This window comes from Lissotriton helveticus, chromosome 6 (assembly GCF_964261635.1).
Source record: "Lissotriton helveticus chromosome 6, aLisHel1.1, whole genome shotgun sequence".
NCBI lineage: Eukaryota > Metazoa > Chordata > Amphibia > Caudata > Salamandridae > Lissotriton > Lissotriton helveticus.
In genome coordinates this window covers 997,483,431-997,508,460 of record NC_136067.1, presented here as the reverse complement: position 1 = coordinate 997,508,460, position 25,030 = coordinate 997,483,431, and the positions used below count along the sequence as shown (strand labels likewise).

At 43.9% G+C, this 25,030-nt stretch overlaps 1 protein-coding gene across 2 annotated transcripts in view; it reads left to right on the top strand.

Annotated features, from left to right (window-relative positions):
* The window catches only part of SNX9 (sorting nexin 9), an 884,063-nt gene that overhangs the window by 528,743 nt on the left and 330,290 nt on the right, over nucleotides 1-25,030 (top strand). For both annotated transcript variants that reach the window (XM_078648636.1, XM_078648635.1), the window contains one exon: nucleotides 1,949-2,074. In XM_078648636.1, the coding sequence (XP_078504762.1) occupies nucleotides 1,949-2,074 (126 nt within the window). The remainder of the gene's footprint in view (nucleotides 1-1,948; nucleotides 2,075-25,030) is intronic.

The window sequence follows — 25,030 nt, the reverse complement described above, 5'->3', positions numbered from 1 at the left end:
ACTGTTGTTTTTGCATTTGTCAAACCCAAAGAGACATTCCATAAAATTTCACAGCAATGTTTGTTACAAGGATAATATGATTAGGTCCTTCCATTCCTGTTGCAAGAAGTCCTTTCTTACATTCTTTATGATGAGAATCAATTTTCCTGGTTTTAGATCGTGACATGCAACTGAGGACATATAGGGGATGGCAATTTGTACATGACGAGAGATAGCACACACTCTATAAGCGAAACACTTGCAATAATCAAAGGTTCCGGTTAAATTGTGGGTGGCTAGGATTAGCGACACCAGTGGATAGAGAGAGATCAGGGACTGTTTGGAGTGCAAGAATATTGATAAGGGGTGCATGACGAGAACCCAACTCATGGCGAAACAACCAGAGGGTCTGTGGGAATAAGTGGCACTGGATATATTGGGTCCCGTATCTAATAGGTTTGGACAGTATTATGTACTGGTGATGGTTGATCTTTACTCTAGGAAGTCGAAGATAGGTGTTACTCAGGGAATAGTGACTAAAAATATAGTAACATTTTTTAGTGAGTTTTTTCCTAGATAAGGCATATCTGATTCTTTATCACCGGATAATGGGGTACTATTAGTCTCACATGGGATGAAGGACGTTTTATCACAGATAGGAATTCAACATAAGAGGTGCACTCTTTACCACCCTGAATCCAATGGTGTTTTGAAGAGTTCAATCGTGTTCTCAAGGAAGCCGTCCAGATAGCAATGAGGAAAAAGATTAGAGGAAGGTAAGTCAAGCAGTGGTGGTGATATATCGCCGTATTCCACATTTGGTTACAGGAAGAGTGCTGTTTTAAATTATTATGGGGAAGGCGGACATACTTGCCATACACAATCCACGGTGTGCTCTCAGTGGATTGATCAGTTTGGTGAGAGGGTGTTGAAGGGGAATGATGCATGGATTGCTTCAAAGAAAACAGCATTACGACAAAAGACAGGCAGTTAAGAGCACAGTGGTGACAGTGGGTGATTGAGTCAGGATAAGGTTACCAGAAGTAGTGAAACAAAGAAGGTTTGAACCACCAATGAAGATGATCAAGACATTTAATAATGCGGTCAAAGTAAGTAATGGACGCATTAGGAATTTGAATAGGGTGATGGTCTAAGAGATGGTCAACAGTGTACTTCTTCAAGAGGATGGGAAGGAAAAGTAAGGCCCCTAGATGAAAATGCGGTAAAAAGGAAAAAAACAGCTGTTGAGAAAGAGGGAAGGGTTTGAATAAGGTGCTCTACAAGGGCAAAGAAAGCACCAGCTCATCTCAGGTATTTTGTGTGATTGCACTGTGGGAAATGGTTACAAGGTAATGTTACCTAGGTATGTTTATGTATTATTTTAGGTTAAAGTGAACATTCTTTCATTGTATGGATTTTGTATTATTACAACATTTTGTATATAGGGCCTTGTAAATGTGTTTTTCATGTATTTGCCAGTGGAAAGTTTATGAGGGAATGTTGGTTCTAATTATTATTATTGGGTTTTGTTTTAAAGAAGGGAGATGTGTGGTATCTAACATAAGATGGATGTCATTGATGGATGGAACCAGGATATGTCATGATAGATATGGAATGTATTTTTTGTTGGCACAAATCATTAATATCTGTGTGTCTATGATTAGAGAGATTGATTGTGGTTTGTATGTGTTCAAAGCTACCAGTGTGTCTGTGGTTTCTGACATAAGATGGATGTCAATGGTGAAACTAGGGTATGTCATGATAGATGTGGAATGTAGAATGCCTTTGACATTTTTGGTTTGGCAATTGTGAGAAAACCTTGGAGCTGAAGGGTAGATAATGCATTTATTACCTACTTCTTACAATAAAGATATTAAACGATTATTTCCGGAGGAACCTCTTCATTACAGTATCTTAATAACGTCCTTTATCATTGTTATCTAATTTTACTTCATTTTAAATTGTCTAGATTGGAGATTATGGGCCAATGTGGACTTATCCAACTACTACATTTGACTGTGTTGTTGCAGATCCTAGAAAGGGTTCTAAAATGTATGGTCTCAAGAGCTACATTGAGTATCAGCTTACAAACACAGTAAGTATGCCACGTTGGCTATGCATGTAATAGTGCTCAGCCAGCACGATGAAAATCGCTTGTATGGTTAGTTCATGCATTCTGAGCCAACCTTTGTCTGATTGTGTCATGCTTGAAATAATGTTGCCACTTCAAGCATGCTTAATGACACCACAAAAAGTGACATAATGTGGCCTTTAATGCTTCTGAAATTACCAAAAGAGGAATTGCAGTAAAGTGGATATCGAAGCCATAGTAGGTGTAGCACTAATAGAAATACATAGATAAATGACACACAGAACATTGTATTTGACATTACATAATTTCTTTTGATTGTTGATTTTTTTTTACTGTGCTTTGCATGGTGGCATGCTATGGTTGAAACACATTAATTTAGAGACAGAATTTCTGTAACCCACTGTCAATCAATTTCTTTGTGACTTTGTTGTGAGATTGGTGCAGTCATTGTTTGTTCAGTTCTAAAGTTCTAATGACAGTCTGAGTTGTCTATTGGTATTTTTTTTATGTTAGATACTGATTCTTCATCAGTGGATTAGTACTTATTCAATAAATCCAACAAGAATGTAAGGAGATTTAGTCCTGCTGTAATATTAACCGTTGATGTGCAGGTAACATTATTACTTCATATGATAAATGCATCCTCTGATATCTTACTGACCTTTGTGTCTTTGGAAGAAGCAGAAATTATGAAAATTGATAGATCGAATTAGCTGTGAAAGCTCCAAATCTCTGGACAAGCTTACTTCGTATCTGATAGAAACATCTAGCTGCTGATTCCTTACCCTTGAATTTCCCAGGCATCAGACCAGGTCCAGAAGTTTTTTTTATGCAATACCTGTGCGCCCCAGTAGGTGGCATGGGTCTGCTCTGCGTGATGTTCTTGTTCTGTAGTGACATCCGCTTCACGTATATAGGCACCACCTCGGCGTGCGGACGTCAGTTCTTTTATTTCCGCTCCAGTCAGATGCTGATCCTTGAAGCGAGCTACCCTCTGTCAATATTTTTGACGTTTTGTCGACCCCTTTAAGGTGTGTAGACGTTTTTCCATAATGTCTAGGAACACTTCTGGATTCAAACCATGCAGCGCCTGTCACACACCATGTCGGCGATGGATCCACATGTGGTTTGCCTCTGGTGCCTGGAACATGAACATGACTCAAATTCAAAGGATTTGCAGTGGTGGCTGACAAACCATGATTGGGTCATAGGCAGACCCCTCTCCCTTCCCTAACCAGATCTCACAGAAGTGACAGATGTGTCACTCCTGAAATTGGCTGGCCACCTGGGAGAGGTGGAGATCAGAGGACTCTCATCTCTGCGGAATCGGGACTCCACATCAGCCTGCTGGAGCTCCGAGCGAATAGTTTGGCATTAAAAGCCTTCCTTCCTTCAGTAAAGTTGAGGGGGGTACAAGTGTTCACAGACCACACCACCGACATGTGGTACGGTAACTACTGGGTGGGGTCGGGTCATGGCCCCTTTGTCAAGAGGCTGTGCATCTCTGGACTTGGCAGTAACACGGCGCATAACCCTGATGGGTTTTCTGAATGCCAGAGTGGATGAACTCTGCTATAGTTGACTAGCGGATCGCGAATGACATCACCATCCGGAGGTGGTGCAAGGCCTCTTTCAACAGTGTGGAGAGCCTTGGTTGGATCTGTTCGCCTCCGCTGAGAACTTGCAACGTTTCCAAGGAGGCTCTCGCTCTGAGACGCTTTTCGTCTCGAGTGGAGCTCAAGCCTCCTGTATGCCTTTCCACCCATACCACTCCTGCACAGACTTCTTAAGAAGATCAGGACTGACCGGGACCAAGTCATCTTTGTGGCCCCAGACTGGACACGTAGAGTCCGTTATCCCGAGCTTCTCCATCTGAGCATCAATCCTCTTATCAGGCTGTCCCGTTGGGAGATCTTCTGTGGCGGCAGCAGGGGAGGGTTCTCTACCTGAACCTGTAAACTCTACGCCTTCTAGCGTGGCGATTGAGAGGTGGCAGTTGACAGCATTTGACCTTCCTCCCGTAGTCTTTATTATTATTTCTGCAGCCAGGCATCCCCCTTTCAAGTTGGTGTACACCTGCCGATGGAACAAGTTTGTATTATACTGTACAGAAAAGTCTATTGACCCTCTTTCTGCATCCCTCTCTGATATTTTACTTTATATTGTAACCCTTGCCCAGCAGGACTCTGCTCTGGGCACTCTAAAAGGGGACCTTTCAGTCCTGTCTGCCTCTCTGTGGCTGCCAGACCAACGCTTTATTTAAATCTCCTATTGTAAATACATTGTAAATACATTTTTCAAATTACACCTTACCCTTTCATCATGCCTCAGTGGGACCTTAATTTAGTTCTCACCTTCCTGATGTGCTCTCCATTTGAACCTCTGCTCAACTCCCCCCTATGGCTACCCACCATCGTGACAGCCTTTCTAAAGGCAATCACATCCTCCAGGAGGGTGGACAAACTGCAAGCTTTGTCATCAAAGCCTCCTTACCTGACAATATTCCCTGATAAGTTGGTGCTTCGCACTAGGGCCTCTTTCCTACCGAAAGTGATAACACCCTTCCATGTGGGGCAATCTGTCACCTTGCCCACTTTCTCCGCCTCTCCGCATCCCTCTAATGAAAAGGAGCGACTCCATCACCTGGATCCAAAATGAGCATTGTTGTCCTACTTGACCGCATTAAAGAATTTCGGGTGGATGACCAACTTTTTATGGGGTACACGAGGGCTAAGAAAGGTTGTGCAGTGCAGAAGAGGAATCTCTCACGATGGTTCATACTGTGCATGAACATTTACTATGCTCTGGCGAAAAAGCAGCCTCCTGAAGGCTTAAGAACTTATTCCACTAGAGCTAAGGCTGCTACCACAACGTTGCAATGTGAAGTTCCAGTCCTCAACATTTGTCAGGCAACGCTGTGGGCATCCCTGCACATGTTTACCAGGCACTACTGCCGGGACAGTCAAGTCCGTAGGCGTGGCTTTTTGGCCGGTCTGTCCTGCAGGATTTCCTGATCTAAATTTGTCCGCAGTCCTTCCTCCAGGGATAGTATTGCTGGGATATCTATTTAAAGGTAAGGAACCTGCAGCTAGATGTCTAGATCAGATGGACAAGTTACTTACCTTTGGTAACTCCTTGTCTTGTAGAGACATGATCTAGTGGCATATTCCATACTGACACACCCATCCTTCCCTCACTGTGGGCAGGATTTTAGGGTCAGTGCTGATCCCTTTCAGGGAACTAGTTGTTCAAAATGCACCAATGCCAGTGCACATCAAGGCTCTGCGCTTCTGGTGTGGAAAGTCGTGATAAATTACTGACAACAGTAAGCCGAAATGGTGCCTATATAGATGACGCTGACGTCACTACAGCGCAGATGACATCATGCGGAGCTGACCGACACCACCTACAAGGTGCACAGGGGTATTGCTAAAAAAAAATCTGCGTGATTCAGTCTGGTGCCTAGGAAATTCAAAGGTAATGAATTTGCGGCTAGATCATATCTCTACCAGATAAGCCGTTAGTTACCAAAGGTAAGTAACTTGTCCATTAGCTACACTGGCACCATTGCGGCACAGCCCAATGCAGGTTTCATAGAAAGCCCTTGATACCCCTTCCTCTTGCCTCTTGTCCTTCAACATATTTTTTTGCCAAAAGTAACATTAAATGATGCATTGCATTTTGCTTTTCATTCTTTTCAACAATTGTTTTCCAAGGCCCAATCTTTTACAGGCAGCTCTTCATGAGGATGAATAAAACATTCAATGCTTCAGAGCATGTCATAGTACCCAGACCTAGTATTTCACCATAGCATAGAAATGTCTTTCTCATTGTTTTTCAATGCATTGTCTTGTACTCCTCCTGGCCCCTGCTTATATTTAAATTAAATTGTTCTACTTTTTCTTTGTTTATTCCCGTAACCTCTCCTTTTGGTATGTCTTAATGCAAAACAGGAACAGAGCTGTGAAACACTCAATCACCCAGTCACATAAATTAGGTGGGGTATTGCTCAAAACATCACAAGAAGTGACATTATAGAAAACGGCATCACATCCCCTCACTTTAATTTCGGTCCAAAGCGGAGGTGTACGTTTTAGTACATTTATCTGCATACCAGTAAATAAACCACACAATTGTGTTTCACTGCAATATTACTACAGAGTAGTAAGTATGTTAATTTCCACAAAAAATGCATTAGTTATATGTGATGTGTGTGATTTCCCATCCGGGTTTCCACATTATGCTTTGTAAGTCCTCTGAAACTCCTCCTGACTTTGTGAGGGCACAGTGACAACTACACATGCAAAAAGTATACTTATAAATCCTGGCCCTTTGCCATTGTCTATGTATGGGTCACTGCCGCCCACTGGCAGGTCCGGATTCTGGTTCTGCAGCTTCTTTCTGTACCTGATAATTGACCGTTTGCTCATGGTTGCTACAGACTACATGTGCATTATCTGTGGCAGGACACCCACCTTTCTTGCATGTCGAAGATCATCACTTGTGTTTTTTGTAGATTTGTGGCTGGGAAATAGTTACTTTTGCAGTTAGCAGATTTCTAATGCTGGGTTATAGAGTGCATTTTGAGTTCCTTTCCTATGCTTCCTCAGGAACTGCGACACTGGGTCCCAAGTCTGTTTTCTCCTGGTACCAGAGAATGTTTTTAGCTTTATCCCTGTGTCACAAGATAAGCCATAATGTGCCCAGGAGCCAAGGTTCCTCGAGGTACAAAACCCCTTCTTGCTATGAAGACTTGTTGTAGTGTTAAGTTGATTCTAGCTCCTCATCTGGGCGCGGATACTTATTGTACTGTTGAATGGAGCCAGTCTTTCTGGGCACAGTGCTGTGCAAATCGACTGAAAGGTCGAACAAATCTCCATCCTTGTGATCAGATCACTTGGGGAAGTCTAATTTTCAGCCAATGACTGCATAGTCTTGCCCTGAGACCTGAGCAAGTTACTCCTGTTAGTTTGTTCGTTTGTTGTTCCAGCCTCATCAGGCAAGTTGTTGTCCTGTTTTCTCTTCGTCGTTGGTTCAGCAGATCTTCCATGATGCGCGAGTGGCAGTTGAAAGAAAAAACACCACCCTGTCAGCTCGAGGAGATGCTAGCCACAAGAAACAATGTGGGAGGAGCAGGAGGTGTCTTGTTTCCCTGGTACGTTCACATGGCTGTCCGGAGTGTCATCTGTTACCATAGACCTGTCTCCTTTGGACTCTATCCAGGCATAAGTTCATTCTCAGGACTGGGGAACTCCATGGTGGATAGGTCACACTGGATCAGCCCCAGAGTAATTGGGACGCGGCTTAAGTCACCTGTATTTTTGGATCTTCCTCACTCACCTCAAGGGCCTCCAGAGAAGGCAGGAGTATATCCCGCTAACCCTTGCTGTTTCGCTTAGGAATGGGCACCGAACGGTTAACGCGGTGGGATACTCACGAGGCCCGGACCACAACTCCCAGGGGGCCTCGCGGCGCGCACAGCCCGTGAAGCAGCGGCAGGGCGACAGAGGCCCTTAAGATCGGCCGCGCACTCCGCAGCGCGGGATGCAGCTTAAGTCACCTGTATTTTTGAATCTTGCTCACTCACCTCAAGGGACTCCAGAGAAGGCAGGAGCCTATCCTGCTAACACTTGCTGTTTCGCTTTGGAAGGGGCACCTAACGGTTAACGCGCCGGGACACTCGCAAGGCCCCGTACCACAACTCCCAGGGGGCCTTGCGGCGCGCACAGCCCGTGACGCAGTGGTAGGGCGACAGAGGCCCTTAAGATCGGCTGCGCAATCCCGCAGCGCGGGGCGCGGCTTAAGTCACGCGCCCGTCGAAGCCCGGAGAAGGCTGGGCTGGGCCACCCCCCGAACATTGCCAAAACTGTAAGGAGTCTTCTTGTTATAATCTTCTATATTGTTGACTGTTGCTCTGTGATTGACTGGTAATTAACTCCGGGTCAACCCGGTACTTGTTTAATGGCGGCACGTGCTGGAAAGGGGAAGAGAGCAGGGGTGGGGGGGACTGTAAGTGGCACACTGGACCAATTTATTACTAGGGCAGCCTCCGTACTCGAGCACGGAATTGCCCTTACAGAGCGTCGCCTCTCTGTCGAACCAATGTATGCCAGGCGGTCTTCTTTAGTGCCTCTAATGTTAGTTACCTCCCCAAACCAACTAGAGGGGCACACTAATAGAAATTCACTCACCAGTCAGGGAGATAATTTAGAAAATGTAGAGGAAAGCACGCAAGAAACACATGCATTAAATGGGACTTGTCCTCCTGCTATAATGCGTGCCCTTGTAAGTGAGGATGTATCAAATAGTGTTACATTGTATCCCCCAACAAGGGTCAACGCGAAAAATAAAATAGTTACTGCCGAGAGGAAACAAGGAGGGGGTGCTCAAAAGGGGAGATGCCCTAAAATAATAAAAATCTCAAAGGTGTCACATAATGTCATAGATGAAGTGGTGACTATCGAACCCACTGTATCAACGCCAAAAGCACTGTCATCTACTCCTCACTCATTGCTCCCTAATACCTCGCGGGTTGATTTAACCATTCCTTTGTCCCAACTACCTGAAGGATTTATGTCCCAGGTGGAGCAATTAGTAAGGTCGCTAATTTTACCCCTTCTAGAGAGGACAAAGTTAATTAGTGAAAGGCTGGAGAGGTTCGAACAGTCCACCTCAGATAACCTTCACACTTTAAAAATGCTGATAGAGCGCACACCGAAAAGTAACATGGTTATAGCAAATACTCAGAAGGTCCCGTAGCTGCAGCTGCTTTATCGGTCCCCTCAGCGATAGATATTTTGACCTCTGTGGCTTCTACCAGTACTAATTTGACAACTATAGCTCCTGGAAACGGGATAAGTGACCCTGCTAGAAACCTGTGTAGGCCAGGGAAGGAGAAACAGAACAGTCCAAAAAGTACAGTAAGGCAATCTAAAGAAACTCTTGTGACATAAATGGAGACCACTAATAATGTACAGAAAAAATCTTCTCTAATCTCTATTGATCTACCACCGGACTCCTCCCCGTACGTTGTTGTACTTACTGGGGTCCCTGAGTTAAAGAATGGAAAAATTGAAACCTACCCAGAGCTGAAAAATAAGGTAACATTTTGGCTAAACAAGAATAGACCCCTCCCACGTTACATCAATGGTGAAGTCTTGTTTGTCCGAAGAGTAAGCTGGGTGGGTCAAAGGCCAAAGGATATACCTGGGGATTCCTGATCATTGTTAAATTTAGGGACAGGCGAGTAGTCAGATACATCTGTGATCAATACTATCCAAGGGATTAGAGTGGCATTAATGCGTATGATTTAAGCTACTTCTACCACCCATCCCCTGTGCTACGACCGGCCCATAACCCCTTAGGAATGCAACAGGTAGGGGCGATGGAAAGGTTTAAAAATAATTTCTCTGTCCCTACCGTTAATCATTTTGCAGAGTTATATGGGATGGAAGGTGTTGACTGACTGAGTGGCCAGGGATTGGGTTCACTAGTAGTAAAGGATGGTGTTCTCGTGGGAGATGGTAATAAAAAGGTCATGGAAGGACATCACATGAAGCCATTTGGATCTATCTGTTGCCAGTTGGACTCTAAGTTGCCAGCAAATAGTATGGAGAGGGCCCAGGTTTGAGCATTAATGCTACTGATGAGACTTTGATTAGCGAATTGCCCGATGATAGAGGCTGTGGGAACAGCCAAATGGCTTTATTTTCACAAGAGAGTATTAGCAACCCTGACTTGGAAGGAGTAAATCAGGGTAATATAACTGAAGGTGCTACCTTACTTAGGTCTGAACAGAGCATTCATTATGAGCCCAAGATAATAGTATCAACTGAAGATATAAGTGCGAAAGGTAACATTCCGGACATAGATACCAAATCCAGTATTAAACTGAGGTCTTGGAACATTGCCGGCATTAAAAAAAAAACCTGAGCGATCCCACATGGCAAGAATACATTGATAGTGGTGACATTATATTATTTCAAGAAACTTGGGCTGTTGAAAACCATTTTAAAATTGGTTACAGATCTTTTAGTGTGCCTGCAATTAACGCAAACAAAGGAAGACCTTCAGGAGGCTTGGTAATCTGGACAAAAATTACGTTAGTAATCAATTTTAAGCAAATTGACACTAATAGTCCAGATATTTTAGGAGTAAGGTTCATAGGGCCCAATAAAAGAGAAGTCTGCATTTTAAATGTTTACAGCAAGCCCTCGGCGGCAAATAAAGAGGCAGAGGTTATCGAGCATTTAGATAATATCATCTCAATGCTCGACCAGAGAACCCTGACAATTACTGGGTGAGATTTCAACCGAAAGTTTGAACCTATAATAGGCTTGGAAAATATTTTCGATTCAGAGGACAATGCTAATAACATCCCTGGAATTGAGACCAATACAGCAGTACCGTGCTCAATGGCCGCATCACAGTTGCTGCGCTTGACGGCAGCTCATGGTTTGCGTGCCTGTAATGGGCGCCTTCCATCAGACAGCCCGAGCAAGCCAACCTTTAGGCGGGGCAGTTGTAATAGTCACTTAGACTATATAATGGTCTCAATCCCACTCTGGCCGATGGTAATAGACCTTGTAGTGGAGGATCGTATTGAGAGCAACCACTACCCACTCAATCTGATTTTCAGAACGGCATTATTTAATTTGTCTCCCATGGGAGGGGCTCCCCGTCAGCACACGAATATTGACCCACTGCTTTCCAATAATCGTAGAGCACTAAAGTGGCCGGTAGTACTGGGGAATGATAGTACTCTAAAAAAAAATCTATGAGCTCTATGTAAATCTAATGTCCTCTTTTCACAATGTCCCAGTTCAGAAGATCCCCATTACACGGATCCACGAAAATATGACACTGGGACTTGGAGAAATATTAACTAAAGCTACTAAGCCACTAAAAATTGGTCAGCGAAACTCAGCAAAAGGGGATATTTGGTATGACAAGACATGCCGTTACCCTAAAAAGGAATTAATAGCGGCTTCAAAATGCAATGATGTGCTAATACTTAGGGAGAAAAGGAGATTATATAAGGGGACAATTGCAAAGGCAAAGAAATGTTGGGATGAAAAAATTTGGTCTGAATTGTTGGAAGCCTGCAAGGCAAATGACCAGGCAACTTTCTGGGGTCTGATTGCTAGGGGCACTAGAGATGGAACTCCCTCTAGGGATATGTTTCTGGAAGCCAAAGTGTGGGTCTCACATTTTGCTACTCTATACTCCCCTATTGAAAATGAGCCTACTTTGGATCATGATGAATTAGGATTAAATTTAAGTGTCACACCTCTGTCCTTTAGCATGGCAGAAACCAATGCAGCCATTGAGGCAACCAAACCTGGGAAAGCACCTGGTCCGGATAGGATACCCGGGGACTTATGGAAGCATGACAACATGTTATGGGCTCCATATATTAACTGTTTTTGTAACAAAATTGCCAGGGGCGCCCCAATTCCTGACACATGGGGGGGCGCCGAAATTGTAACTATTTTTAAAAAGGGTGACAGAATGAACCTGGCCCATTATAGACCTATTAGTCTAATTGACGTCCTTCAGAAGGTATTTGCGCGGCAAGTATAAAGTAAACTGAGTGCTTGGATTGATGAAACTTGTACTCTAACCAAGTACCAGCCTGGTTTTAGAGAAAAAATTAGCACTATCGATCAAGTGTTTAGATTTTTATGCATCATCTGGAAGTATATTAACATAAAGAGGGAACATTTGTACGTGGCTTTTGTTGACCTCAAGGCAGCGTTTGACCTTGTCCCTAGAGGCGCCCTGTGGTCGAGATTGAGGGACCAAGGGGTCCCTGGGGAAATTTTGAAACAGATTGTCAAGCTGCATGAGGCCAACTATGCCAGGGTGAGATGGGGCCCAAACGGAGAACTAACCAAGCGAATTGGTATAAGGAGAGGTGTTAGGCAAGGATGCGTGCTGGCACCGACACTGTTCTCCCTGTACGCTAATGACATACCGGACACCCTCTTGGGCTGCGAGCATGACTCTCCCAAGTTGAGTGGCGATCATGTGCCTGCACTGCTATTTGCAGATGATACTATTTTAATCTCACAGGCACCTAGAGGATTACAAAATCTACTTGATGCCTTTCGGTGTTACTGTGACGATAAAGGTTTGGAGATTAACTTGTCCAAAACTAAGTCTATGGCGGTTAATCCTCATAGAAATTTTAGAAGAACACTGACTGTTAATAATGAAATGATCGAATATGTGCACAGTTTTAATTATTTGGGTATTACTTTAAAATGAATTGGAAATCCCAAGTTGATAAAAGTAAAATGATCCTCACTCAAAATCTAGTTCCAATAGCTAGGAGACACCAGAATAGCTATTCCAGAGCTGTTACCCCAGTATTAGAGTTATACAAATATAAAGCCCAATCCACCTCACTCTATGGGGCTGAACTATGGGGCCACACTGCTAAATGTGCCTTCATGACACAAGAAAACATCTTTTTTAGACAAATATTAGCAATCACACGGCGCACACCCCTACTCCCACTTACAATGGATTTGAATATACATCGCACTGATGATCATGCAATTTTACGACCGCTGTTATATTAGATACGTCTGTGGTCAACAGACTAATTAGTAGACTACAGAGAAGCCCTAAAAGAAATCATGAAAAGAAAAAATATGACACGGTTGGTATGGCTGAATCATATTGAGGATTGGCTTACGAAGCTTGGGTTACATCATTACTGGGCAGATCCTGAGTGTCTGACCTTGAGTTGTAAAAAGTTGTTAAAAGAAAGATATTGGGAGTTTATTTTCAACTCCACATTATATAACCCGAAGCTGGGTGCTTTAACCCTCAAGTTTCTCAATATGAAAACAGTGAGTAGATTCGAAGCCTTCATGGGTGAGATTTTACCAACTGTAGCAAAATCACTGTATTTAAAATTTTGCGATGGCATATTACAAATTAAAGCTAGTACTGCGAAATGGGTGTGCAATGAGGATAACGCAGGGAAAGAAGCCCTGGTAAAATGTGAACTGTGTACCGTGGGCACAAGAGAGGATGAGGCACATGCATTATTTCTGTGTCCTGCATATACACATTTAAGGAAGAAGTGGATAAAACCTATTTGTCGCCTCCTGGGATTTAGACACCTCAGTGAGGCTGAAAGAGTCCTCAGAAGTGAAACAACTCAATCCATTGTCTTTAGTGTAAGTAGATACCTTTTCTCTGTGGAGATAGTACGAAGGAGACGGGGTCTCAGACTCTAATAATATAGGGATACATTTTAGTTTACCTGATGTAATATAGCTGATGAAGCTGAGTTTGGGGGATTAAGAGTTGGTGTCAGTATTGTTTACAATTTGCATATTTAGCTCCTCCCTCTCCTCCCTCTTCCGCTAGGAAATGGAAGTAATACCACTTATATGAAGTATGTTTTAAATGTATATCAAGTGTAAGATATTTGACTGTATTAACCTTAATGAATGGTATAGGCTTTCTTTTAAATCTAAAAAATGTATTTATTGTTTTAATATCGCAATTTCCTCTGATGGATTTTCAATTAGGAACAATGAATTGTGGAAAAATGGGCGCAGAATTGGAATTTTGGTCCCTGATTTTTAAAAATGTTTGTGCATCTTTTATGGTTTTGTTTTAACCGAAATAAAGATATTTGATGATGATGATGATGATGAATTGTACCATAAGCTGCTTAACTATTCTCAGCTGTCCTTGATGTTCATCTCAGACTCCTTGGATGGATGTGCTGGGGGTAAAGAAATTAAACGCTAGAAACCTGTCAGAATCCTTTTGCCTCTAGTATTGGTGCAGCTCCAGCACACAGGCACCAGTTCCCCTTCTTTCAACAGTCATTGTCTATTCTGGTTCAGTTGCTGTACTTTATCCCATCTGTACGGTCTACTCTGTCACCCCTCAGGGATGGATGGTACTCTCTTGGTCCATGTAATAGGCCTTCTCACTAGGAGGCTCAATTATGGGACCCAAGGTCAACAACAAAGATCTACTTCCACCCTAGTGCTCATATGTTGTCCTGTTAAAGGCTTTAAAGGCCTTTTGAGGCCCTGGCACTTCTGCTGACATATGAGGGTGTCTGAGCACTGGTGGCAGCAACAATATCAATAAAACTAGCCCTGGCGAAATAGGCACAGGTGCGCACAGAAGCACAAGAGAAAAAGTATTTCTCTGAACCTGCAATTTCCAAGCCACTAAACAACATCACTCTGCTCCATAAGATAGTCCAGTCCTTGTATTCAGGAATACTATGTCTGTGGTAGTGATGGCCCCTTCCCTGAAGGGTAAAGTATTGTCCTACAATATGGAAAAGAGGCCATGCTCTTTGCGACCTTGGAGAAGGAAATGCACCAGTCCAGTGGTATTAACCTGATACAGGTTAATGTCAGTGCCATTATTAGCAGACGTGTACTGCCTCATTGAGAAGAGTTTGACGTGCACACCTCTTTGCTCGGACTATGTTCTGCAAGAGCATAAGTTAATTCTTCACCTAGGCAAAGAAGCCTTGAAAAAAATCTTCTGATGTTGCAGGACATAATTCATCTTGCACCAGGATCATGAAACTAATTGGTCCTTGCGCCAGCAGCTGTGGCGTAAGTTCTTGAGCTGTGAGCTGGAGGCCCAGAGAAAGTAATTGACCTCCTCTTTAGTCCTCCATCAGTAAAAGATGGGTAAGGTCATGGTGCAATCACTGAGTGACATCCAAGAGGTACCACCAACACCACTTAAAGAACATCACCACTCCCCATTCTCAAACAAGGCTAAGCAGTTCCACTGACTTTTCCAGGGAGCAGTACCTCCCCATAGCACTATCTAGGAGGCCCACTCCACTCCAGTGGAAGTAGGCTTTCTCCCCAATATCAACACTAGATTGAGATGCCAATTGATACATGGGTCTCTTCTGGGATGACTACAGCTATACTCCTTAGCTATCGCTGTCAGCCACCTCAAAGTTGGACATAAGATAAGCACATATTAACTAAACGTTCAAAAGGTTAATCGTTATTTGTAACCCACTTACAGTTCAATCAGTTGAATTCAATTTCTAATGTTCATCAACATATTTTGAAAGTTGTTCAATGCATCCAATATCCTTCATTTATTTAACTAATTGATGCTAACAAATCGTATCGCTCAATGCATTTCAAACATATGAACAGTCTGCTTCAGGAACATGTGTTTTTACTGCCTCTTTATGAAAGAACAAAAACACAAATTACACTAAATAGCAATTAGTTCAACTCAAACACTCACAATTCCAATAAAAATATTATTTTAATTTCTTGCATCAAAGCTGATTCAACCAAAGCGGAGTTGTAATATCCGTCCAAATAAATGTGTCTCACATACAGATTCATTCACTTCTACTTAATACTCCCTTAATTAGTTTTTATTGCAGCTGAAAATGTGGTTCTAGTTTGCCTGTCTCACACATATTTTAGTTCTGGGAGATTTTGAAGTTTGTGTTTTTTAGCTTCAATATTGTTTGTGGTTTATATGACATAGTTCAAATCCTATCTCTTCTTTTAATCAATTTGGATATACAGTAGCCAGGTGGTCTACATGTATTGTCCCTTTGTAATAATGGGTTTTGTCTGTCTCCACCTTGGTAGGATTCATTGTTTAAGCTTCTTTATTAACCTGCAAATATAACTATTCTGTTGATTTAAAATAAAAAATGCCAAAAAGGATTCTGGGGTTACTCCCCACTCTGTGTTATAAGAAATACATTTATTTCAATACATTTAATTAATTAATTAAACAGTTATGTGTTCCCTTTTGATAGCCCCAGTATGCTAACTAACCAATTTAGATTCATTAAGTTACATCTTAATATAATCAGTTAATACAATTACTAATTGAAACAAGTGTCAAGGATATGATTAACATTACTTTAAAGGCATGAGGTATTGTATGTAATAATACCTTAAAATTACCATGAATACATTAATCGCATACATTAAAATGACTGTACAAAGATTAGGGTTCAGGTACATATTAGTCTTAAGAAAAATATCCTCCAATTAAAAAATTATTAAATTATTTAAACAACAATTTAACATTTCCTAGCTATCGTAGCAGAATGTTTTAATTATATAAAGGACATGGAGTTGAGAATTAGCCTGGTCTTTCTTCTCTTTATTTTAACCAGCAGCCATTGAACATTATGTATTTGAGCTGTAAAAACTTAATGTCCCATGAGACATTAGGAAACAAAACAAAAAACTGTCTATCCAATCCGTGGTCAGCACATCACTGAAGAACCTCCTGCAGACACTCTATTCCCTTCTTTCTTCCTGAGAACACAGCCCATTAGTCTGGACTTCAGTCATCTGTAATAGAGTCCGTTCTTGAAAAGAAAATTATATTTTTATAATTTATTGTTTCCAAGAAGAAAGCATTAAATGCAGGTTGACAGTGAAATAACAATACAAATCCTTTGGAACCAATGTAAGCTAACACTAGAACAATGCAAAATCAAACCAGCAGAATTACCTGTAATGTATAAATTTGTCAAAATAGCTCATCTTTAGTTAACTCCTTCAAAGGGTGGGTTCAAAGATGTAATTCTAATAAGGATGGGCTAATCCTCACCTCCATGTCCTTAATGGAATTGAAACTGTCTGTTGTGATAGCTAGGAAATTTTTCATTCTATGTCAGGCGAGGATTAGGCTAGTTTAAAACGTTTCCACCACTAGAGATGCCAGGTGTGGAACCGGTTTAAAATAGAACCTCTTAAAAGTAGAATCTGAGGACCAGTCTGCTTCATTAAGGATATCTTCTAAACAAGCTCCCAAAGAGAAGACTTTTGGATGCCATGGCCCCTATATCCGAATGAGCTCCGAACTTGGAAGTGTCAATACCAGCTTCTTGCATGGCCCTTCTGACCCACCTAGCAATGGTATGGGAGGAAACCGCTCTGTGAGGTTTGGTGAGGAGAAGGAGTAATTGTGCTCCCCTTGTGGACGAACATCTACTGTTATTGCCTGTGCAACCTACAACGCACAACGTTGGAATATCTGGAAAAATCAGGTATGAAACAACTTTTAAATTGCATTTTGTTCTCCTGGAAATATAAAAAGGTTACTTCCTCCGGAATAAATACTCTGCCTGCTAAATCCAGAGCTCACACATCTGAGATTCTGCTTCAGCACGCCAAACACATCAAGGTAGCTAAGTTTGCCTACATCTGTTTTCTTGATCAGTATTTATTCAAAGGCCATGATTTAAATAGGTGCAGGAACTTATTTATGTCCCATAATGTAGAGTACCTGGATTTAGGAGTCTAATGTGTAGAAGAGGTTTGCAAACCAATGGATGGTCTCCTACCGGATGCTCATCCAGTGGTGAATGGCCTACCAAAATAGCCAATAGAAAGGTATTAGTAGACCTATATACAAAACCCTTTGAAGCTGTGGAGGCAAGGAATTTAAAAAAGTGGACAACGTCTGACCCCACGGGATCCAAATACAGTTGATGACACCAACCCAACCATCGGGACGAGGCCTAACGGTACCTTTAATTTATGCTATCTCCCAATCTTTGGCGAGCAAGGAGACCGCCTCCGGTGAAATACGTTGGACTTTCCAACACATCCAGTAATCCTCCACGCCATGAGAGAAACCAAATGCTAGGACCAGGTGATGAGGATTCCCTTGGGGATCCTGGAGGAGATCCGGAAATTGTGTTAGTGGGATTGGAAACATCTCAAGAAAGTTCCATTGGAAACCAAACTTCAGATCTCCAAATCAGAGTGATTACCACCAGATCCGTTTGCTGTCACCGAATTTGGGTAGACAGTCTCATTATCATGGCGAAATCCAATCCTGGTGAAAAGCATTGGTCTCCACCCCTTTTAGATCTGGGCACCAGCGCAGTATCTATCAAAGTGATGGTCCAGCCGAGTGGCAAACAGATCCATTGTGTACTGATTCCACCTGTACTGAATTCCCTGAAACACCTGTGTGTGTGTGTAATTTCCATAGCCTAGCATCCTACCAGTGCCGGGAGTGCCCGTCCGCCACCTGATTGAATTTCCCTGGAAGATATTCTGTCGAGACCGAGATCTGATTGGCTAGGCAGTACGTCCAAAATGTTTGAGGCAAGTCTGGTAGTGTGTTCGATCTCATCCCTCCTAAGTGATTGATGTAGCGAACTGCCGCTACATTGTCCATTTTGAGGACACAACATTGCACCTAGTCTTTGGTCCAGCACTTCACTGCAAAGGATCCCACAATCAGTTCCAGACAGTTTATGTGAAGGGATCGCTCTGTGGATGACCATTTTCCTCCTGTAGAGAATTCCCCGCAACGAACTCCCCAACCCAAACCGCTTGCTTCTGACTCAATACGAGATTGCGTGGGACTTGACAGGGGGGGCTAGACATTGGGCAGTCACCCCACAGGCACGTGATCAGAGGATGCGTGTACCAGTCTGAAGACGGTTGCAGGTACGAGGAGACTTTGCAACCGATTGGTTTCTAGGTGAATCTCACGTGAAGTTGATAATTGGAACCCCAACAGCCCTGAAGAAGTTGCGTGATGGTTCAGCAACGAAACATGTTGGCATTATAGAATTGATTATAGTTTGATCAAAACCATTTTTAATTAGGGAAGCTTACAGCAATCAATAGTTATGTCAAGCCAGTAAGCTTCACCCGTTTTTAATGGTGAGAATTATACTTTCATATCCTCACAGGGGTCCAATGGGCACTTATAAAAGCACTAGACACTGATAGTTCGCTTACATTTGAATCTTTACTATCTTTCTTTACTTCACTGCGTTTGAGATTCTTTCAAAAGAGAATACACACTCTTCTTTTTCTACACGGAGAGAGAGCAACCTATGAGTCGGCATGCTGGCGAGTACCAACCAGTAACCCCCTTGGTGTTACTACCGTGAGGTGCTCTCTCTCCTTTCTCACACTTTTTTTGCTATTCTTAGGTGGGATTTACGTTAATATGGTTTTTATGACATTTTTACTTCGATACACCACGACATTTTGAGTAGTGATAGGGAACACACTCTAGGGAATTGAAAAGTATTGGAAAACCTTTAAGTGTCGCATTTCCAAGATTGTACACTCACCTTGGGTATTATAACAGGAGCCGTTTCTCCTAGAAGCTCCTGTTACCCTTATCAATGGGGGTAGCTTCTGGTTGTGTAAATGTTTCCGAACCGGCTGGAGTCCTGCCACTGTCCTCTTCGGACGTCAGCACTCCTAGTGGAGGCTTGATGAAAGGAGTGGCCGGTTGAGCACCCCTGACCACAATCGGCACTCGCAAAAACATGAGGTGTAAAAATCCTTTTTTATAGCTTTGTCAAGAGAGTTAAATGTGTTAATGAATTTTATTTTCCCAATTTGCGGAGGAAGGGATCTCCAAAGAGAATCCCCTATGCAATAGGACTCACTTGTGAAGTTGCCAATTCACTGAGTTTCAGGTCAATCATATTCAAAAGGGATCTGCGCCTCTCTATAGAGATCGTGCAGTTTACATTACCTAGGAATATCATAGCCCTCTGTGCTCAACCAGACAATGGCTCTGGGAAAATGAGGGTACCAGACTCTTTGGCATCTTCAGCTATATCCAGGATCTTGGACAGGGGACCTGCCACATCTGATAACATATCCTGGCTTGAGTACCAGACACGGTCTATACTTTTTTTGAGCTCCCTCACAAATTTTGCTACAAGAGTAGCCATATTGGTGTCAATCTTTGGTGGAGGGCGACCTTGTCTTCCAGGGAATGTTGAGGACACTCTACCCTAAGGCAGCTACTTTACTCCTTATAGAGTGGCTTCCGCAATCAGGCCACTACATAAGGAGCCACTTTTGATGTTGAGGACTATTCTGGAGAACACAGGTGCATCAGATCGTCAGGATCCAACATATCAGACCCGGGGGCATGGGAAGGAGTATCCGGAGTAGCATCACCAAAAGGGTGCCAGGGCCTATTACATTCACCCTCCCCATCCGATATGCTAGAGGATTTATCGACGTCCAAGGGCTCAGGGAAAGGGGAAAAGAGGAACCTTAGGAGGTGCCAGGAGTCCGAGTTATCTGTGAGTCAGCAGGGAGGGAGGTTGGGATTCCATAAAGGCTTCTAGAGGCGGGCAAAGGCGACGAGATGGAACCCAGTGCCATCTCGTGTTGTGCTTAGTGTATGCCATTGGTGCCAAGGTTTGCCCTGGAGGTAGGGGGCCTGGTGCCCAGATGAGTCTTCCCTCTGTGCTAGGGGTTGTTGGCACTGAGCTTCCATGTGGAGAATTTTCTTGTCCAAGGCGGAGACACAGCTTTAACGGTGGGTGCAGCAATAACTTGACTGAAGTGATCCTCTTTTGGGAGGTAGGTAATTTCCTCTTCCTCCATATACTCCTCAGAATCATGCATGCTTTAAAAAGGATTATGTATTAACCCTTGAAATAGAGAGTGATATTAGCTGGGCACGCATGTGAAATTAGCTGAAGCAACTGTAAAATAGTCTTTGAAAGGGCCTTTGGGACAAGACACTCCTTAATAATCTACTGGGAATTAATTACATAATTATGTCTGCCTGGGACATGTCTCAACAATCAATTAGCCTTTCCCACAAGGGTGTTCTGTCTCCAGGCGGAGGCTCTGTGGCTCAAATGAACTTATTACCAATTTTCAAACAAATGAGGGTGAAAAAAGCATGTAAAACATCCCCGGATGCCAAAGTGGCCAGTCATGCTTCACTGTGTTTGAAACAAACTAGTGAAACTGATGCAGTGGCCGCACGGGGCGTAGAATGCGCTGAGTGCAATGTTTTAAAAAAAAAAATCTTTTTATTGAATGAAACAAGGACAAAACAAAAAGAAAAACAAATAGGAAAACTATCAGGTGATCTCATACAGTCTTCAACACAGAGGTCATTGTGGCTGGGTACAGAATCTCAAGCAATAATATACGATGCTAGGATCATGGGGAGTCCTGTGCTTCCACTCCCAGACTTGGCAGCGATGGTTCACAAATCTCTCCTCGGTGAGTATTCCACGCTCCCCACACTTTCCCCCACTTCTTCGGGCATCCTCTGGCTACAAACACTGACTTCTCCCTGAACATGCACCAGTCAAGGTCCTCCGCCTACTTAGTGACTCGGGGCGGCTGACTAGCAACCCAAAGCTGGGCGATGTTTCGCTTGGCCACCATGTAAGCCAGGGTGACCCACTGCTTCTGGTACACATTCAGATCCGTAGGCTCCCACACATTCAACAGACACCTTCGGGCTTCCGGTATTAACTCCGCCCCCAGGACATCTCATAATACCTCATGAATCTTTGTCCAGAAAGTCTGTACCGCCACACAATGCCATAGAATGTGAATTAGGGTGCCGGATTCGCCACACTCTCTCTTACACTCACCACTCCCTCCTTGTCCCATTCGTATCAGTCGAGGCCCGGTGATATATGACCTGTGCAGTATTTTCAGTTGCACTAGCCGGAGCCTCATCTGAATCGCCACAACCTTAGGAGAGGAAACTGCCTCCACCCAGTCTTCATCATCCAATTCCAACCCATCCATATTCCTCTGGGCTCTGATTCGCCCCAGTGGGTTCTCCATGTTGTTGATCAGCTTCCTATATATCAGAGAGATAATCTTTTCTGGAATATATCCGTCAAGCACCCGATCTTCAAGGGGCGACGACTCAGAGAGTAACGAGTCCTTAGGAACATGTGCGGCAAGGGCGTGTCGCACCTGCAAATATCGGAAATATTCATTCTTGTGCAAACTATATATTTTTTGAAGAGATTCGAATGTATGCACCGCGTCTTTCTCCCAAACTTACTTTACATGAGTAATTCCAATTGTGTCCCACTTGTCAAACCCCTTAGTTTTCCACAGGCTACCCAATTTCTCTGAGTTCAACAGGGGAGTGGCCAATGTGAGCCTACCTTCCCACCCCAAACACCTGTTAGCCACATTCCACACCTGCACCGCATGTGCGGTCGGGTCTGTTAATGCGAACTTCCCCGGCTTGGCGTATAGAGCCCTATCTATCATCTCTCCTGGTGCCTGACCTCGGTCCATAGCATATCCCGGGTCTCCGGGGGGTCCGTAAAAATGTGATTCACAGCAGCCAATTGAGAAGCCCTGTAGTACTTCCTTAAGTCAGGAAGACCGATCCTGCCATCATACCATGGGAGAGTCAACTTGACATATGCAATTCGGTGTTTGCCGTCCCATAGGAGCTGTCTCTGAAGAACCTCTATCCCCCTAAAATAAGAGGTCGGTACAGGGTCCATCGAATTCTGCAAGGCATATAAGAACCGGGGTAAGGCCATCATTTTGAAAAGAGCGGCTCTTCCGAGCATAGACAGCGGAAGAGCCCTCCAGCGCTCCACATCTTTCCTGCATCTATCCAATGGGAGAGCAAGATTATTGGCGAACCGCAGCTGCGGATCGAGGGTGACAAATATACCTAAATACTTGAACCCTATCGTCTCAATCTGGATTGGACATGAACACGGGACCACCGGTGGGTCACCCACCAGGACAAAGAGCACTGACTTTGTCCAATTTATGGCCAGTCCCGAATACCTACCAAAAATATCCAATACGTCCAATAAGTTACGTAAGGACTCTTTTGGGATTAGTAAGATAAAGTAAAACGTCGTCTGCATAGAGTGAGATATTATCCTCCCAGACAGGCGACCACCGTAGGCCCCAATCGTTCTGTCCCATCGGACCCAGGCAGCCAAAGGTTCCATTGCAAGCGCAAAAAGTAATGGGGACAACGGGCATTCCTGTCTTGTTCCCCGCTCCAGAGAAAAATCACTAGACCTACAATTATTGACTACAACCCTAGTCAGGGGTTCCGCGTACAACAGTCGTACCCAACCGATAAACTCATGTCCAAAGCCCAGCTTTGCCAACACCGCAAACAGGTACTGTCATTCTACCCGGTCAAATGCCATGGTGGCATCAAGAGACACCAACATTGTTGGTTTGTTTTTCTGAGAAGAACACCCAAGGATACCATGTAATCGCCGCAGATTCAGCGCCGTATTATGATGCGGCATAAAGCCAGATTGATCCGGGTGAATCAAAGACGTAATCACCTTGACCAGCTGAGTGGCGAGCAATTTCACTAATATTTTGGGTTCCGCATTAAGGAGCGAGATAGGTCTGTAGGAAGATTATTGTGTCCTGGGTTTGCCCACTTTGTGTATGACCACTATATTGGCCACTTGTTGGTCGTATGGAAGCCTGCCCTTCTTCCTACTCTCCAAGAACATGGCACGAACATGTGGGGCAAGTAGGTTGGCGTGTAGTTTATACAACTCAATCGGTATCCCGTTAGGGCCCGTCGCTTTACCTGATTTTATTTGCATTATAGCCTGCGCCACTTCATCATTGGAGATAGGTGAGTCCATATAATTTCTATCTTCCTCCGACAGACTCGGCATAACAATCTCTCTAATCATATCGCTGTTCTCCATCTGCAGTATAAACCTTTTTATAGTACACTGAAAATTTGTCTGCCACCGCCTATGGATCTGTAATTTTACGTGACTCCTCTCCCTCTAATTCCGGCACTAGCCTACAGAGGCCCTCTCACCATGTTCCAGCCATGCGATCAATTTACCTGCTTTATCGCCATGCTGGTATATGCGACTCTGCACGGCACTGATATGCACAATCGCTCTATCACGCACAAGGCCTTTATATTCCTCTTGCAGAAGTCTCAGTCTGTGGAGCTCCACAGCCGTGTGAGACACAGCCACTTTCTCCTCCAAAAGTATGACCTCCGCTTCCTTTCGAGCCACCTCTGCATGACTCTTCTTCTTCTTCCCTGCAACTAAGGACAGGACTTTGCCTCGTGCGACCGTTTTGTACGCTTCCCAGAGGGACTGCGCTGAGTCAACTGACCCCACATTTTCCAGGAAGTAGCGGTCAGACGTTAGAAGCACCTCTTTTTTAATAGCCGGGTCTTTTCACTGCCAAGCACTAATTGGAGCCACCCTACACACCCCGGGTCTATCAAATAGTAGCTGAATCCACAGTGGGGAATGGTCAGAGATCCCTCTGCCGAGGTATTTCACCTCCTGGATCATAGGCGCCACAGACGCTGGTAACAGGATATAGTCCAATCGCGACAAGCTACCATGTGCAGCCGATACGTGTGTGAAATGCGTCTGCGTTAGGTTACGTACTCGCCAGCTATCGGCCAGACCTAACGTTTCAAGAAATTCTGAGAGCCATCTTTGCGATTGCCTAAGCACACGCGGTGGGCTGCGATCCAACTCTCCGTCAAGCACAGCATTAAAATCACCCCCCAAAACTAGGCTACCCAGGGGTAAAGCAAGAAAAACCGAACCCAGATCTCGAAAGGTGGCTGCCTAGAGGCCTGGAGGTACATATATCGACAAAAAGGTGACAATCCTACCCTCCACAAGCCCAGAGACTCCCGCATATCTGCCCCTCTGATCCAACCATGTGGCCTGCACCGACAGAGGAAAGGAGTTTTTGACCAAGATCCCTACCCCCCTGGTCCCGGAAGTGAACCCAGCGTGTGCCACCAACTTATATCCCCCTTTATGGAGGGCCATACACTTGTTACCAACCAGATGTGTCTCCTGCAGCAATACTATTTCTGGGGAATGTCTCCTGATAAGTTGGCTGACCATCCCTCTCTTGATCTTATCACCCAAGCCATTCACATTCCAGCTCAGCACTCTCATCCCCGATCCTCGACTACCCTGCGCCATTCGACCCAAATAGTAAGCATCTCACGACATCGTTATCACCTGACGCAAAAAGAAAGCAAAAAAAGAAAAACAGAAGGAAATCACAACCACACAAAAACAGTCCCAACCCATCGCCCCCCACCCTGCACCCCTGCTCTTGGCATCCGCCAACCCCCAATTCGCAGTGTGCCTGTCGCCCCATAATCTAACTAACCAACTATCTAAATATAGAT